Below are 18,375 nucleotides of genomic sequence, written 5' to 3' on the forward strand. Positions count from 1 at the left end.
TGCAGAAAATCCTCTTTTAAACCCCCTCTCGGTGCGAGCTCATGTACAGTAGGTGTGAATGGAAACTTATGTTGGCTGTCAGCACCCCGTAACAGCGGAGCCTTGTTAGCACCACCTGTTTCAATAAAGCAGACTTTGGTATGGCTCTTCCCTCACCCTCAGACAGCTGCTGACGTTCGGAAAAAGCCGGAGCCCCTGAATTTCTATTGCTCTGCTCGCCCTCCTGAACGACAACTGAAATCCCCCCCCCCCCCCCCACGGAGAACTTCCCTGTGAAATTCCAGTCCCCTTTTTTCCCAGCCACTAATGACCTTCCCTGAGGAGGACGGTCTTGTCTCGGCATCTTTATGACTTCAGCCAGAACCGAGTGGTAGGTGTAATCTGCTCCCTTATAAAAATACTGTTAAATCACAAGAGCAACTGTTGATACGCTTCTAACAACAAGGAGGTCTTATTCCCATCCATTATGTGTCCTCTGGCTCTAAAGCAGGGGTGTCGGGGACCTCATAACATAACTGGATTTAAGGGTTGGTTCACCCAAATTATAGAGTCTAATGTCTCACTGACTCATAGGCATAGTTTTAGTTTGATTTCCTAAAGTTTATATACTAGATTATAGTATGAAGAGAATATATTTAATGTTTGATTTCTGTAAATATCTGCTTATTCTGAATCTGATGAAGCAACACGTTTCAAACAAGTTGGGACAGGAGCAACTAAAGACTGGGACAGATGTGGAACGCTCCAAAAACACCTGTTTGGATCATTCCACAGGTAAAGGGTCACCACTTTGCGAGCACGTGATTGGATAAAGGAGATTAATACATGGACTCAGGAACACTTCAGAAAACTGTCGTAAGTAAACACAGTTTGTTTGGAAATGATTCTGTTTTCATTGATATTTTAATTCACCTGTATGTGCACACATGTGGGTGTATCGATCGTTCTCTTATATGTATTCCACTTACACATCGAAGCAGAAAACATCCACGTATTTAGTATACATGTATGCTGACAGGAGAAAATAAGATCAGAACATATATATATATATATATATGCATGACTGGATTTCTGAAATTGTACTCAGCAGGGAACATTATACATGCAGCATGAAGGCGTGCATGCAGCAGACAGCATCTAGAAAAGAGGGAGGGGAGTTAGCAGGTGGGTTCGGTTCAGCAGGTAATGAAAGCAGGGAATGTGAACAGAGCTGAAGAGCAGAGGCTATGAATGTTAGCAGCCTGATTCCCACTTCTTCCGGTGGAAGGAGCGAGAAAGGTGTTACAACGGGAGTCCAGAGGAGCTGTTACTGAAACACAGGGGAATAAAGGCTGAGAGGATTGCAGGGAGCGCTTCAGCGATTGAGGGTGCGACCTACAGGAGTTTAATAGGGAAAGGTTAGCTTAGCACAGTGACGGGCAGCGGTGGCGCCTGTGCACCGGCAGGAGTGCAGAGAGAAGGCTAAAAAGGCACGAGGAGAGAGGATACCAGTGAAAAGAAGGGTTTAGGACTGTAGGTTTAAGAGGAAGGAAGAAGCAAGGTCCAAAAAGCCAATCACACAGGAGGCCCGGGGACCACCGGAGCTCGGCTCAGCCGGGTCTCGCGAGCTGCTGTCTTACTGTTCAAAGCGAATGTTTCGCAGGTCGCCGTTATTGATACGGACGATGCAGTCGTTCTCCTGGAAGAGGCCTTGCTGCTCGGCCTTGCCTCCCCTCTCCAGGCGCTTGACCAACAGGCCAAGAGTCCTGAAATGATCAAACGTTCATGTCAGCAACATGTAAGACGATGTCCGAGTGGATGCTGTGCAGCAGCCTGGAGAGAGCTGAGGTCTAGAATACACTTCATCGCCTTCTCGAACATAATAGCTGTGACTTTCTTTGGATACGCTGATGCTTTCTCTGCCAGTAAAATCTACTAATATACCTGTTCAACTCTGTCCTCGGTTCTAAAGTTCAGTCATCTTTGAGGCCTATAAAATCTTTGCATTTTTCACTCTGTTCTTTTTTGACATCACCAGAAAAATGCATTCATGAATCCAAACATTGCTGTTGGTCAGGCGGCCATCCAAGAATCAGCCTGTACCTCGCTAACCAAAAGCTATTTCGGTCATATAAAAAGAGAGCTGTGCCTAATTGCTGCCTCTGCTTTATCATGCAGCACTTGAAAAGAGTGTACAGTGCGGTCCTGTCATCTGCATCATCAGTGTACCAATGAGGCTTGTGAGAGAAAGCAGTCACATCACATCAGGGCGCTTCAGAGGCTGTGTGGGGGAGGCATCTATTCAAAGGCAATCAGCACATTCAAAAACTCCGCCGCGGTTCTGCTGGGCTCGACGCTTTGCAGGTGTTAATTTTCTAACCCCTAAGACTCCTGCGGCCCCTTTCGGAGCGGAAAATAAACAAAGTGCTTTCAGAGAGCGACAGAAAGCAGGACCATTAAACACTGATAGCGGGCGGGTTGGAGCGGGGCCGGTCTATCGCGCTGCAGCACTTCAACCGTGCTGTGCTGCGACCGTTGTCGCCCTGTAATCCGGCGTGGCAAACTGGCTTATGCCTCCCCGCACAGCCGCGGCGAGAGGCTAACTTCACCTGAAAGGGCGCTCTGCGGATTATAGATTCGAGTCTGTGGAAGAAAATCAACCGCGGGTAGGAAAGACGGCACAAGCCTAATCGAGTCTTCTTCGGTTATCGTCTGTGTCCGTGTGTATCGAGGCTTTCTCTGAGGTAGCATGAGCGAGTGTCGCCTAAGTAAATTGGGTTGATTTTAGGGTTTAATACTCGCCCTCGCCTCAGGCTTATAATTCAATATGAATGGGAATGTGATTACAGAGGGGGCAGAAAAGTTCAGGAGTTGAAAAAGTTCAGAAACAATTCCACTGATTGAATTTGAGCGAGAACACAATGCGATTTGCTGCGAGGGGCTATTTCTCTGATGAAAGCTGGCCATCTTAATCTTGGGACAACGCCGTCTCTGACATTTCCCCAATAAAAGAAAAGTGCATTATAAATGTGCTTTTAGGTTGATTAAGTCGGGCGGTGAGAAAAGTGATATGATCTTGATTTTCAATAAAGCGCGACACTGAGTTCGTCGTCGCTGATCGCATTTGTGAGTCTCGGGCTGAGTCACACATAAAGAAACTCTGACTCTGAGCTGAAAACAGCTATAAAATAACAACGCTGGTTTTATAAACGTTCTTTTTATAACAAGCAGGACTTCAGTGTAAGCGCAAGGCTTGAAAACAATGCTGAACACTGAACTACACTGAGCTTTTTAACCACGAAAGGCTGCAGGACTTTTATCACAACCTCCAAAAAAAATGCCTCCCCGGGGGAATATTCAAACCAGATGTGAAATTCCTCTGATTCCTTCGCAGCCCCGTTCCAGCTGTGCGTGTGTGTGCTTCTGATCGTGTTGTAGGTATGTGCGGAAGTCTGTTTTGCGAGCGCTGCTCAGCGTTTCCTTTGAATCGTGTAAAGCTGACGTGACAGCAGCCACGGAGAAATATGACGGTCACCTGCAAACCCTAAACAAGCATGATTGATCGCTGTAAACTGGCAAATGGCTTCCTGATGGCGAAGATGCAAGCCTCTCTGTGTGTGTGTGTGTGTGTGTGTGTGTGCATGGCATGGGGTTTGTATGAGTGATGAAGTGATTGCACATGGGCACCAACGAGGAATGTCCTCTGTGTGTGTGTGTGTGTGTGTGTGTGTGTGTGTGTGTGTGTGTGTGTGTGTGTGTGTGTGTGTGTGTGTGTGTGTGTGTGTGTGTGTCACAGGTGGTGCAGCACACTTCTCTCAACAATTAACATATTTAAAGACATTTTTTGCTGGAAACCAAATTGAACAAAAGCACATTTTTACGAGTCTTCAACAATGCTGACAAATATTTCGCTAAAGAAGGTCATTTTTCTTAATTTATTTATTCATTTCTTCAGTTGTTTGATACTTGGGTGCTAAACACCAGCGCAAAACCAAGTAAAAATTGAAAAGGTTTAACAGGTACATTGGCAAAACCGGTCTTTGTCTAATCAGACACAGTTAGTTAAAGTACAGAACTCCAAATGTAGAGACTAATGATAATGATAACTGTACTTTTAATACAATGTCAGAACTCATCGGCTCATCTGGGGCCAGTTTAGCCACTCAGTTAAAGGATAACTTTCGTTTTTTACAACCTGGACTTTATTTCCAGCATTAAATATATAACGCATAATCTGACGTGGATGATGTCATTACCGAACGCCGCGTGCTGCGAGCAGCCAGCCACAACACGGCTAACTCTGCGGCGCTCGGCTACGAGTAATGACATCATCCACGTCAGAGGTAGTTGTCTAGAGACGCCGGATGTTGATAACATGCCACCACGGGCTCAGAGGGGAATAGCACCAGCACATCATAACAAAATATTGGAATATGAACGACTTTCACCGCAGATTATGTGTTATATAGAGGCTGCGCATGGATGCCCCGAGTACTCGCATTATACGGATATACGCGCCGCTCCTCTGGGGCTTGTTTCTTCAAAACGACTCCAAATGCCACCAAAGTTGTCTGGGTGAGTAAATGGGCGTATTTGATGCTAGAAATAAAGTCCAGGTTGTAAAAAACCTTTAGCCATTAAAGTTATCCTTTAATGGCTGATATTTAAGGGCAGTTGTGTTTTGTACTACAACAGCACAGTGATACAAATCTAAACACAAGCTTAAGTTCCTTATAGCGACATTTTTAACTATTTATTGACCTTTTCAGATGTGTTTAAGGCCCTGTGGATGCTATTTCTGCCCGTTCTGTCTCTTTACTCTCCACCGCTCTGCTCTGGATATTTTTACCTGCGGTCCCTGCCACTGAAAGGCACCACGTGGATTCCCAGGGGCCCACCATCGTTTGACACCTCCACCAGTTTGACTATGTCTCTGGGAGACGGTGACGGATGGAAGACGGGGAGAGACAAGGGGCGGGTGGGTGCGGGGGAAGGGAGAGGAGAGGAGAGGAGAGGGGTGACACCATGTGGGGAAAGACAAAACAGGAAATGAGATGATGGCGAAAGAAACAGGATGATGACAACGGCAGAGTGGTGCAAATAAATAAAAGCAGAAAACAAGAAGGTGTTGGAGGAGACTGACAAAAAAAGACAATAAAACAGAGCAATCCAAATAAATAAAAACACATGTGAGGGATAACAAGGAATACTGAAGGTTTTCAAAAATTCACACACACACACACATTTCAGACTGGAGCCTTCAGAGGGAGGCTGTCTGAATTCAAGTCTAACATAATAATAAACCATAAAGTGTAAAGCAGCTGAAAAGCAACACAAACCACAAGTCAAACCCAGCCGGCGCGTAAAGCTCACTGTGACGTTGTTGCTTGCAGCTACAGAGCAGAACCACGTCCTTGATTTTTTTTTTTTTTTTTTCTGTTGTGTCACATCGCAGTGATTCGGCATGCCGATCGCAGCCCACTCAGAACATACACAACTGCATGATGTGTTTGAAATTCAAGCAACAACCTTTTGACTTGCGGTTTTGTACGTTTCAGGTTTAAAAGTCTGCACGAAGGGTCAGAGCTTGGTACTTTGCATCTACGAGACTTGAAACTGATGACGAGCGTAAATCTGCCGAGCAAAGCCGAAAAACACTGACTTAATAATGAAAATGTGGGAAAAACAAATTCACTTTCACTTTAACTCCTACAGGCAGATGCACTTCTGATGGAGCCCTCAGCTGCAAATCATTTTATTGCATTTATATGTGGATGACTGTTCATCCTCTGACCCTTTAAAAGCACGAAACGCAGCTACAGCTTTTTGCTTTTTCGGGGCCGGCATTCTTCGCCTGTTTGCCTGTAAAACATCTATACGCAGGCACATTTTATAAGATGCCAAATCTAATCGACTCAGAGCTTTGATAGAATGACTATGATTAGCTCGGGGAAAATGGGCCCCTTGTTGACAACTAAGAGGCGGGAGAAGCCAGAGTCTCTGGGAAATCATAAGAATAATAACAATACCATACCTGCATATTAAACTGGAAGCATGCAACAGAGCAAAATAACAGAAACAAAACACAGTTGTTAATAACAGGAGCTGAATGGGTTAGTGCGTGGGAGAGCTCTGATGGCGAGACGAGGATCATTTTGCTCCCACAAAAGAGAATTATGTAAATCAGGAAGCAGGGTTGAAATGAGATTTTCTCCAAACAAACCTGGATTACAATATAGAACCTGCTGGTCTGCCTTTAAAGCACTTATGCGTGTAATTATGTGGGGAAAGTGAGCAGAGAGCTGATGAACTTTGAAGGGAAAAGCTAGTTTCAGACAACTTGAGTGTTATTTTTCACAGTTTTGGCCATCGTTCCTGCTGGTAATAACTGTGATCACCGTCCAGGAACATGGCAACATCCTCATCTGAGCTGGATTCAATGTTATCACCACTGAAATGATGAGAGAAAAGAGTTGTAATAGTCATACTTGTTTTTTTAGGGTGTTCAAAAAGCAAAAAATGGCTTTCATTCCAAAACCAACCACTTGGAAAAAGCTGTCGTCTAGAAATGTGCAACAAAATATTTGCACAGATCCAGATCATTCATCTTCAGCAGTGCAACTATTTGATGAGCAAACCCTGAATGTTCAGATTAGTCGTTTTGAGACGGTGGGTGTCACATTTTGGGGTACGGCTGATTAAAAATTCAGCGGTGCGATCGCCAGCCGCTCCTGTGTGAGTAGGTTATTGAGTTTCAGCAGGAATGTGAGGACACACAGAGGCAAAAAGCTGGGGAAGGGGATCCATGACTTACTCTAGTGACCTCACAGGGGTGTGGTCCATGCAGGAGTCAGCTCGACCAACCGGGTCGATCCTGCCGTTTTCTTCTTCTCTGGCCTCTTCGTCCTGGAACAGAGCACAAGAGAGCAAAAGGGGAGTGAGGTGGTGTCAGACAGCGGCATCCGATCGGCGTGAGGCGGCTCGTGAGCTCTGCTGCACCATGTCGGACCACATGCTGAACCCAGACTAATACATTTACAGTTTTTCGTGACCCTAAAGGCGTCCATGCACAGGAAATACATCAATCACGGTGTCACACAGCTCTTCAGAGATGCCGTCACACTTAAAGGTGACAGGAGGCGTTCCACAGGGCTGTGTGAGGCTTCCAGGATGCTAAATCATCTACTGTCCACTGTGACATGGGATAAAATAACAAACGATAGTGTCGCATTTTCAGGGTGATTTTGTGCAGTTTGGTCCAGACAAGTCCTGGCTATGCAAATCCTTCAGCAGCTGAAAAGTAGGCTGAGCCGCTCACCTGACGAAGCCAAGACGAGCAGATGGGAGGAGGTCTTCCACAGGTATAAAAATACATGCCCTTCACAAATGTCTTCAAAATTACATAGCCTTTGTTCTCCTGCTGTATTAACTGGTGTGTGCCGGTTTGAATACTGAAGCTAAGACTCATGAGGTGTATACACACACACACACACACACACACACACACACACACACACACACACACACACACACACAAGCGCGCACGTACGCACACACGCACACACGCACAGAGGGTATTGAGAGCAAAGAGGAGAAAAATGAGAAGCAGAGAAAGAAGGTCATTAAAATTTCAGGGCGACACCGGAGAGGAGAGACGAGCAAGCAGCAGCAGCACAGGCCTCCCCGGCAACCGGCCGCCTCATCAGTATGAAAATGAGCCTGCCGTTACCGTGGCTGCCGTACGGTTGCCATGACATTTTGGGTGCCTGGAGGACGTACAGCTACAGGGCAGCGTGTGAGTGTGTGTACATGTGCGAGAAACAGCGTGCGATTGTCGATGTATAAGTCATCTCCTGTTCGCTGCGAGCGCAGACGGTCGCAATGAAAACAGAAAGACAACAAGTCCGACCTGCAGCTGTTTTCATAGACAGAGACCTGTGTGTGTGTGTGTGTGTGTGTGTGTGTGTGTGTGTGTGTGTGTGTGTGTGTGTGTGTGTTGTAGGGATGTACAATCAGGCTTCATTCATTACATGTTTGTTGTATTCTTGCATATTGAAATAGAAACTGCAGTAATGACCGCAGCTCAGTGGTAAATGTGTTTTTAAATCATTAAATAAATTCATTCTTGATGCATTGGTGGACAGCAGCACTGCCATCTGAGATGTTTTACTGCAGTTATTGTAAAAAACATGAGCATTTCTAACATCTTTAAGGAAAACATTCCTAAAATGGGGTCTTTACGTTTCCAAAAATGTGTTCTCCTATATGATGCAAGCCCATGATTTATTTACTTGTGCTGTATGAACCCTTTTCTGTTAAATGTATGGAGGAGGCCTGCATCCATCACGTCCACAGAAACACCACCAAACACATTATAAAGCACAGACAGAGGCCAGATGTGGAGAAAGTCCAGCAGAGAAACAACAACAGCTCAGAAACACACCTAACACTATTCAATATTCATCAGGAGACGAGGAAGTGAGGCCGGGGGGACATCAGAGAGGGAGAGGAGTCGCTATCTGAGGAAGAGTAAATGAGATCGACATTCATCACAGCACACGCAGGCAGCTCGCAGACTCTTTATTTCAATATGCATCATCTCTGAGGAATCTGGCTGCGCACTGACAATTCTATTGTGCAGACAGACGGAGACGGCGTGCATGTGCATGGTGAAGTGTGTGTGCGGTAATAAAGACGAAAGGTGAGGCAAGAGATAGACGTAGAATTAGAGAAACAACGACACGATTAAAAGGTGTGCAATAAAGAATGCATTAACAGCATTACATATTCATTTACAGCAGCTGCCATGGGTCAATACATACAATCCATTCCTGTGCAGCATAAATACAGTCGGCCAATGAAAAACAATTAGCCTCCATCTGATGCAGCGGTTTGGTTTCTCTCGATTTGCCGCACACGTTGTTGCTTCTTGTCTGAAGACAGATGAGCGAAAGGGAGCGAATGGAAAAGAAATCTGGACTGCTGCTCACGTCGTAGATGTTCTGGAGCTTTCTACAATATGACACGGTCTTCATCAGCAGGCGGAGTTGCCTGGCTGTCACTGAATTCTCATCAACGCTGGCTTAAAACAACTAAACTTGACTAAATGTACAATTGAATTTCCTGCGATCTGATCGAAAGCTTCAGAGCAGCTGAACAGAAAACTGCTGTTTTAAAGGTCGGGATGAAGTCTGAACCTCAGCTGATGGAGGTGTTTTTTTTTTTTTTTTCAATCGGCCTTCAATCTGCTGTTAGAAAGGTTTTCAGTCCACTTGCTGCGGAAATGACAGCCGGATCCTGGTTTGAGCTGTCGAGGAATCTCGCTTTGTAAAGAAAAAGAAGAAAATGAACTGTGTGCAGCTGGTGGTGGACAATGTCTTCTTTGATTACAGTAAACGGAGCACAGCATGATTTATTCACGTTGTTGCTTCTGTTTACATCCATCTTTTTGGTATTTGTTGAAGAGAAGAGAAGGACAAAATAAAAAAACTATGAGCTGTGAAGAAAACGATGCCGGCTTCGTCCCTGACACTCATCAGCAGCAAGTCTGCAGCTTGATTGACAGACGGACCAATCAGCTCCCTCCACCCGAAAGTCCAGCAGGAGACACTCTGGGAGGCATCGCCACACTTTCTCAACCGCACCATCAAGACGTCGCCCATTCCCGTTCCTGGGAGTGGGCCGGCCGAGCAGGGGGATAGATAGCCGCATTAATAATTCAGGGCTGAGTTGCGAGGTTAATGGCTAGCAGGCAGACAGGCAGGCAGGTACGAGCGGCCGATGTGTTTTCCAGCCGAGTCATTGTTTGTTTCCTGGATGTGGAGAAAGAGAGGCAGGCGGGCAGTTTTCAGACCCGGGGGCTCATTAAAGATTAATGGGAGAATCCATTGGGGCCTGTCCTTTCTATCTCTCAGACTAAATGAAGTGGTCTGCGCCCAGCGTGCATGTGTGTGTGTGTACGTATGGGAGAGAGCGAGTGGAGTAATGCTGCACTTTAATGAAGTGCTGCCCGCTCCCCTTTCCTGCCACTTTGACCACGCTGTCACTTACAAGCTGATGTGGACGCTCACATACAGACACACAGCCGGCGACGGGGAGGAGGGAGCTCGGCCTGCAGGAAAGCTTTCTTCAAATGCACACAAAAATATTTAGAGACGAAATGCAAAAAATCTGAAATGACACGGTTTTAAAAAAAAAAAGCTTTGTTGTACCTGGATCATTTCTTTGAAACAGCATTAAAATTTTAAAATCCATATCTGTTTAAATGTGAATGATGGCCAAAAATGTTATATAGAGAAAAGTTAATGATCCTTAGGTTTGATGGCGAAGTCGTCAGATTGACAACTCTGTGAATCAGGAAGTGATTTAAAGTGATGCAACAGTGAGAAACGTTACGATGCCTCGTTAAGCTGGCCGTTGACAGCATCCATTAAGTCGAGTCGAAGCTCAAAAAAGAAAAAAAAAAACACCATCACATAAAGTGATCGTCTCACATCGTGCAATCAGCACGAATCAACATCATGAGCTGAGCAGCATCACGCCGGCAGACTGGCAGCGTCTTCAAGTTCAGCAAACATGAATTCAGAGGAACAGCTGGTTTAGGGTGGGGACGACTGGTTTTATTTTGGCCCACGCGGGCTGATACGGCTGCTTATCAACCCTAAATACTTCGCCTGCACCAAACAAAACCAACGTCGAGATGTTTGATCAGGAATTTAAACCAAACCTTTGCCAGTGTCGAGCCAAAAACTCACCCAGTTTAAACGTCTACAGCAGCTTTATGCTTATGGTGCAACCAGGCATGAACCTCAATGTGATTACAGGCAACACTATACTATTGTGTCTAATATGTATAATGTCCTTGTTTAGGCCTATATTTAGAAACTATATTGTATTTAACATGATTCACAGATGGGTCGTAAACAAAATAAAGAAACCATCTCTTTCGCAATTATCCTGATGAGTTGGCATTATTTCACATGCATGTTGTTATTTTACCTGCTAGATTGCAACCAATCCAGTCCCAGTTCAAATATCATTAAGACAGACGGCAATCAGTTTCTATACATTAACGTTTTGGCCCGACAGCCACAATTATGATTAATGTGTTATAAGTTCCACAAAGACGTACCTTTGCCACCATCACAGACGTACAGTTGTGTATATTTGCATGTCAGGACTGCTGGCTCCAGATAAAAGCAGCTGTAGACGAAGAAACCGGCCAATAGAATCAGTTTTTGGCACAACGCTGGTTTTAAACTTTTTTAGGTTGCTTGTTCAGCCAGCATTTAACCTTTGAGAAACTGAGCGTCCTTAGGTAATTCTGTCAATTTCTGTCTTTGCTTTCATTCAAATTTACTAGACAGCAACAATATGCAGAAATGTACACATTTAATGCAGCTTTAAGGATGAAGAATTATAATTCTTGCCTATGCACCCGCCACGGTGCAACTCGTGCATTGTTAGCATGAAATGGAACGTGTTCACATGCACGCCACCAAGAAGCACTTCTGAATGATAGACGCACAAGGCATGGAGACAAAATAACACATGTTGAACTATACATATGACATGCACAGACACACACACACACAGTAAGACAGACAAACACAGACATCCGTCACTGCTAACTGCTATCTGTGTCCTCTCCAGCAGAGCTCCATGTGTGCAGGACCGGATGAAACGCTGAACTAGAGACAATAAATCAGCCGTGACCTCTCACCTCTAACCTGAAGACGACTACACGCCATCTGGGGCTGAGTTTGAAACAGAGAGAGACAGATGAAGGATGAAGAGCTCAACTGATAAAAAACATCCTCGTATGTACATTTCCACTGAATTAGACACACAGATGTCAGCTGTGAGTCCGTATTTAACGTTTCATTTTGCTGAATTGTTACTGACTGATGTTTTTTGCAACATGAATTGGAAAAAAGGGAACTTCTATCTATCAGTCAGAAATGGCTCCACTTATTGAGAAATTTAGCTCTGCTGGATTCAAAGTTTTAGTGACAGATGGTATTAGATTCGCCACTTTATAGGACCAAATAAACTTGATGCCCCTGATAATGTTGATACCGCAGCGCACAACGCAGTCCAATCTGTTCCGACGGAGAGACGTTTGATTAATGCCGACGCTCGGCTCAGCGCGGGACCACAATGCATCATTAAAAGCAAGCTTTCAATTACAGATCCCTGCACTAATTCAATTAGTCTCCTTTGAAGACACTTTGATAATGGGATCCAGACGGGCGGACGGCATCGTCAATAACTCCAGGATTCATTGAGCTGCGGGGACGTTATCTGAGTTTATATCGTCCTGGCTGCCGCTCGGGCTGCAGGATGGTGTGTGTGTGTTTGTGTGTTTGTGTTGTGTTTGACTTTGTGGAAGGGGCATGCAGAAAACGTGCTCGTGTCTGCAGATGCATAGAACTCATGACACACAGCTATTACCTGTGTGCATATATGTATTGACACAGGCCCGTGCATCTGTGGTGACGCATAACACTGACTGTGCATCTCAATTCATCTTTTTTTCTTTGTTATTTGATTTATTTTCATTATCTTTGAAGTTTCTCTAAGTTGTTTCATTTGATATTATGATGATTCCATCAGTTCTGTGCCGAGATACACACACAAAATATGGCCAAAAGTATGTAGACACACAATGCACGTTCTTTTGGTCTGTTTTTCCTCATTTAGGTCAGGCCCCCTTAAGTGCAGTTAAGGGAATTACTATCTTAAAGCGCACTGATAATATTTTCCACAGTACTGTGCCTCCAGTGAATCATTTGGGGAATTTCCTCACACGCTACAACATGACAACGCCCACACACACTAAGCCAGGTCTATTAAGACATGCTTTTTACACTTTGATGTGGAAGAACTTGACTCGAGTCCCAACCCCAACGCCATCATTGAATGAACTGAACTGAACTGAAACGCCGACCTCGACGTCAGGTCTTATCACCCAACATCACTGTTCAATGTCTGATACTCTTGCGGCTGAATGAGAGCAAATCCTTGCAGGCAGAATCTGGTGTACAGTCGAAGAAGAAGGTTCAAGTACCACCGGTGGGTGTAGAGGTCATGTGTCCACATACTTCTGGCCATGTAATGGTATGCTCAGGTAAATAAGGTTTAAAAGCTATAATCTAGTGTGCAGAAACTCTGCAGCGCTGCATCTGAGTGCGTCACAGAAAGACCGCAGGCAGCAGCAATAATGAACAAATAAACAAAATGAGACATCCAGCGCTTCCTAAATGACCACGCCGCTGCTGTAACGATGCACTTCATTCAACTGCAATTTCTGCGATCCAGTCCAATCAAAGCGGGCGCGGCTGGTGGAGGGCTATCGCCACGGCTAAGTATGCACCGCAATTTTCTGAGAAATAACAGACAACGGAGGCCTCATCAAGAATCTGAGCAATTTCAAAACTCACATTTCGGGAGCCGATGTCCCCTGAAAGTGCAGTCAGTGTCACTACCAATGGAACGAGGAAGGGCGGAGCAGGATGTTTAAGGACCTGATTCGTTTCTATATGTGACAGAGATATTTCCTCTGTCAAAATACTCAGATTAGTGAGAAGTGTTTCAGGAACAAATTCTCCTGAGAGCGAAGGGGAGATGAAGTGAGTGATGGGACAGAGAAATGAAAGACTGGAGATTTAAAAAAAAAAAAAAAAAGGAGAGGTAGACAGACGGGGACTGCCTCAAAGAGAATGACAGAGAGGCAGACAGCGAGACAGACAAAGACACATTACGCAGAGGAACAGAAAGCCGTGACAACGCTCGTTCAAAGGATGACAAAGACGCTTTGAAAAGTCCCAACTGTGAACCTGAAGGGATTCAGGGATGCTCTGACATTTTGGTTCTTGGCTGTCAAAACAAAAAGAAGCAAAAAAAAAAAAAAAAGTTTGTCCATCAGTTATAAATTTCTGTCCACCAAGAAACAGTTTTTCATCACACAATATAATTTCTTTTTACTCCTTCTACCCTGCTGAGGTCCTCGCCCGGCCCTCCAGGCTGTCCGCCATCCCCCCGGTGTGGATGTGTTGTTTAGACAGCAATCAGCCACAGTCGGCCTGAACGTTGATGTAGGCCTGAATCCAACACACACCGACAGAATCAGCTTGACTTGGCTCTCCTGACACTGTCAAACATACACAGGTGGAGGTGTGTGTGTGTGTGTGTGTGTGTGTGTGTGTGTGTGTGTGTGTGAGCGACAGAGCAGGATACAGTAAAGAAGTACAGTGTGCAGAGATGGAGGCAAGGACGGAGGGGGAAGTTGGTAAGTTTGTGCATGTGTGTGTGTTTATACTATATGTGAACCATATGGAGGACGGAGCTATGTGTCAACTGGAATGGATCAAGCATGTGTATGCACACACATACACACGCACACGCACACGCACACACATCACACCAAACCACAACACAACACAACATCTTCAGTGCTCTCATCTTCATCCCCTCACTTATTGTGCAACTAAAAAAACCCGAAAACTCCCAGAGCTATAGAGCTGAAATGATTAGCTGATTAATCAATTAGCTGATAGAAAGTTAAGCACCAACAATTTTGACAAGCGATTAAACCTTTTATGCAAAAAACCAAAAAAAAAAAAAAAAAAAAACACTGTCTGAGGGTCTCAGATCAGCTCCAGAACGGCTCCCTGCTCTCCTTGATGTGAGGATTTGATCCTCAAATATGCACTAAATATTTCTCCATGCATCAACACGGCAGCATCACGAGAAAAGTTCTGCAAAATAAGTTTCTGACAACCACCTTGTAAAGGAATCGAGGAGGAAGGAGGAGGAGGAGGAGGAGGATGTGGGTGAGTATATCTGTTCGTTTCTGTTACTGTTAGAGCATTAATCATTTACTATGTTGATGCATTTCTAAGTAGAGCCACCTGCAGACAGTAGAGCTGTGGTGTTGAGGCCATGTGGGATGGTGCGTGTGTGTGTGAGACACAGAGCAGGTATCACAAATCTACGCTGCACAATTCCAGATTTTTCTTCACTAAAAGATGGGAATGACGAGCGTAACTACTTCACTGTGTTGTATGATAGACCCGATGCTCCATTTAGCCGCCACGCCGATGAACTGAAGGGACGGCGCAAACAGCTACAGCCGCTGCTGCGTTTGTGTGGTTCCATCAGATGTTTGGGAGGGGCTGCAGGTCTAACCCTCGTGCTGCATTCGCCGTACGCCCTGAACAGAGAGGTGGCCCGGGTGGAGTGCGGCCGGTCACGCAGCTTTTTATGTGATGCAACGTTTACCGAGATGAGACTCCCGGCGGAGCCGCCGCTATGGAGCAAAATAACAGGCAGGGCCGGCCGAACTACCCCTCTGAGAGGAAGGATGCTGTGGATAATGGTGACACACGCACACGCTGACGTAGGGGTGTCAGTTTGAAGGCCATTACTCTGACTGACTCCAACTGTAATGGCTGGTGCTGAGAAGAAGAGTGTGTCCATATAAACACGTCTGGGAACGAAAACTCACACTCACTCTGCACCCTCTCCATCTATGACTGCTTCCCCACTTCCTGGCATCATCATCAGAGACACCTCCACCTCCTGCACACCTAACAGCACCACCAAAACCTTTTTATTTTCCTGGACAGGAAACTAACTTCTAACTAATTCACAAATGCAAATTCATGTTTTGTCTCATTGGGAGCGACATGGATGATTTGAAGCTGCCAACCACCAATATTTAACCCGAAATTCATTCAAAAATCTTTCAATAACATGCAAGAACTTTACATTCCTGCACGATATGTTTGATGAAACAGCACCGGACGCAAAAATAATTCATATCAGTCAATACCAAAATGCCAAATCTGGCATGAGACTAAATGCAAGTTCACAGCTTCATGATCCAAATACACAATAAACTGCATCATCAAAAATGTTGGGGGTTCAGGTGTTGACCCTTTACATACAGGACTATCGCTCTCTCTGTCTCGCTGCAGGATTACATTGTCAGAGCACACCAAGCCTCAATAATCGGCTCTACCCCTCTCCCGTCAGATCCCTCAGATTCTCCTCTGATAACAGCTGACACCTGCTGTTGTCGTCCTCCTTGTCTGCCTTTGATCGTTTTACAGACCTCAGATAAACTCCCCCTCTGCAAAACACTCTATCCCCTTTCAGTGTCTCCATCTCTTGTTCATTCCCTGCACCCTAATGACGAACCCGTGGAGCGCAGCGGGGTTTAAAACACTGAGATTCTTATCTTTGATTTGAGGCTGCGTGTGTTTCTAACCTTTCCCGTATCACAAGAGGTGGAGTAAGCCTGAGAAAGAGCGACCATCTGTCCAACTGCATCGGGCCTGTTTTAGGTGTAATTAGATTTTGGGAGCAGGTGATGTGCTTGTTCGTGCAGCGTCCTGACGGCAGGTTGCACCCCGAGGTAGAGACCCCCTCTGGGAAAAAGCAAACCCTCAAGAGGGGGAGAGCTGTCTTTCATCTTCCCTCCATCTCTCTATTCCCGCGCTCTCCCCCTGTCCCTCCCAGCTGGAAGGGATCCGGGCTCCCACAGCTCCTCTGTCATATTAAAACCAAGAGATCAAAGGCGGCGACGAGGAGCAGAGAAGAAGAGGAGCGAGGGAGACGAGTAAAAATAAAGGAGACGATGGGAACAGGTGAGGCGAAGAGCAGGGAGAGACGAGGGGATCGATAGAGAGATGGGGAGCACAACGGTGAGGAGAAGCAAATAAAATGTAATGATGTTTATGTGAGTTATGACATGTGGATCATGAAGGCTGAAGTTTACTCTCAACTTGTGAAGGTGTTTGCACTTGCTTCAAGCAGAAAATACGTTAGCAGAGAAGTAAAAAATGTGATCAATCAACAGTGAAGGAAGAAGAAGATACCGAGACTAGACTAGAAATGCTTTACGTTTCTTATACTGAATCAGTTTAAGAGCATCGATTCAATATTTTTGCAGCACGGGGTGGAAATGTTTCTAATAATTGTTGCGGTTGAAGTTTTGAACATGGAGTGTTGAAAGTGGGTCGTGTGCAGGCTAACATTAGCAACATGTGGAAAAACAGAGCCCCCTCATTCATTTCAATGGGGCCTCTGTGCCGGCAGAGCGGGGGTCCCGATTCAGGGGTCTCAAGCATGAAACGCAGGTTTGTCTGGTAAGAAACCAGAAGCAGCCAATGAAACGTCAGAACACGCTGCACGCGGGCAGAAGATCTGTAAACTGTAGGTGCAGAATAACTCATCTTAATCTAAGAGGAAGAATTAGCAATTAGCAATACTGAATGAAACAGAACAAGCTATTAATTACATAAGGTACTGGTACTAAGTGTCTATCATTACATCACCACATCATGTTTGACATCAAATGCAGCCAAGGAACATGGACAGAAAGCTGAGACAGAGTGCGCTAAACGGCCGAGAGAGAGGGCGGTGAGTAATAGAGACAAAAAGGGTTATGAAGTGAGAGATAGAATAAAAGAGAAAACGAACAGATGGAAAAGTGGGAAGAAAAGGGAGAAGGCGACAGACTCGAGGCTCATTATAGCAAAAGGGCTGCAGATAAACAGTGAACTGTTCTCACATCTGACAACACAAACACACACCTACAGTATTTATCTGTGCACCCATTCACACCACACTCACCAGTCCAGAAACAGAAGGACAGCACACACACTCACTCACACACACACACACACACTCACTCACTCACACACACACACACACACACACCTGTCCTGCTGTCTTCGATCTAAGCTCCACAGCAGCACCTACTGGTCATTTGCTCAGAATCCTCACTGATCCTGCTGCTTAAATATATACAAATAGGTTGACTGTTAACTTCCACCTGTCTTATAAACTACAAAGCTCTCTCTCTCTCTCTCTCACACACACACACACACACACACACACACACACACACACACACACACACACACACACACACACACACACACACACACACACACACACACACACACACACACACACACACACACACAGATTTCTTAAAGCCTCACACATATAGTGACACACACCTGCACGTCCACAAAAACAATTCACACACCCCGACGTGTACGCCGGTCGGAACGTGCAGGTTTCGGTGCACATTATGCATGCACACACGAACACACACTCCGCGTCTGAGGTGATTTATGAGTACACGGCTCAGGTTTGCATGATTTATCCTGCTAAAGCTGCACTGCGCACCTGAGGGACTGAACTCTCCACTACACTCACTGCATGGAGGCTCGTTAGTTATGAAGCACTGGAGAAAGGTGTGCGGGTGTGCGTGCATGTGTGTGTGTGTGTGTGTGTGTGTGTGTGTGTGCTGACGTGGTCATGAAGATTTGTTTTGGTGCATATGCTTATGGTGTAATTGTGTTTTCATGGTGTGTGTAT

At 45.4% G+C, this 18,375-nt stretch overlaps 1 protein-coding gene across 7 annotated transcripts in view; it reads right to left on the reverse strand.

Moving 5' to 3' along the window:
• Window positions 1-18,375, reverse strand: part of LOC121614432 (partitioning defective 3 homolog) — a 220,602-nt gene that overhangs the window by 111,874 nt on the left and 90,353 nt on the right. For all 7 annotated transcript variants that reach the window (XM_041948295.1, XM_041948294.1, XM_041948296.1 and 4 more), the window contains exons 6-8: window positions 6,794-6,885; window positions 4,829-4,912; window positions 1,620-1,745 (exon numbers count right to left, since the gene is read on the reverse strand). In XM_041948295.1, coding sequence (XP_041804229.1) covers window positions 1,620-1,745; window positions 4,829-4,912; window positions 6,794-6,885 — 302 coding nt within the window. The remainder of the gene's footprint in view (window positions 1-1,619; window positions 1,746-4,828; window positions 4,913-6,793; window positions 6,886-18,375) is intronic.

Source organism: Chelmon rostratus, chromosome 12, assembly GCF_017976325.1.
Source record: "Chelmon rostratus isolate fCheRos1 chromosome 12, fCheRos1.pri, whole genome shotgun sequence".
NCBI classification, from domain to species: Eukaryota; Metazoa; Chordata; class Actinopteri; order Chaetodontiformes; family Chaetodontidae; genus Chelmon; species Chelmon rostratus.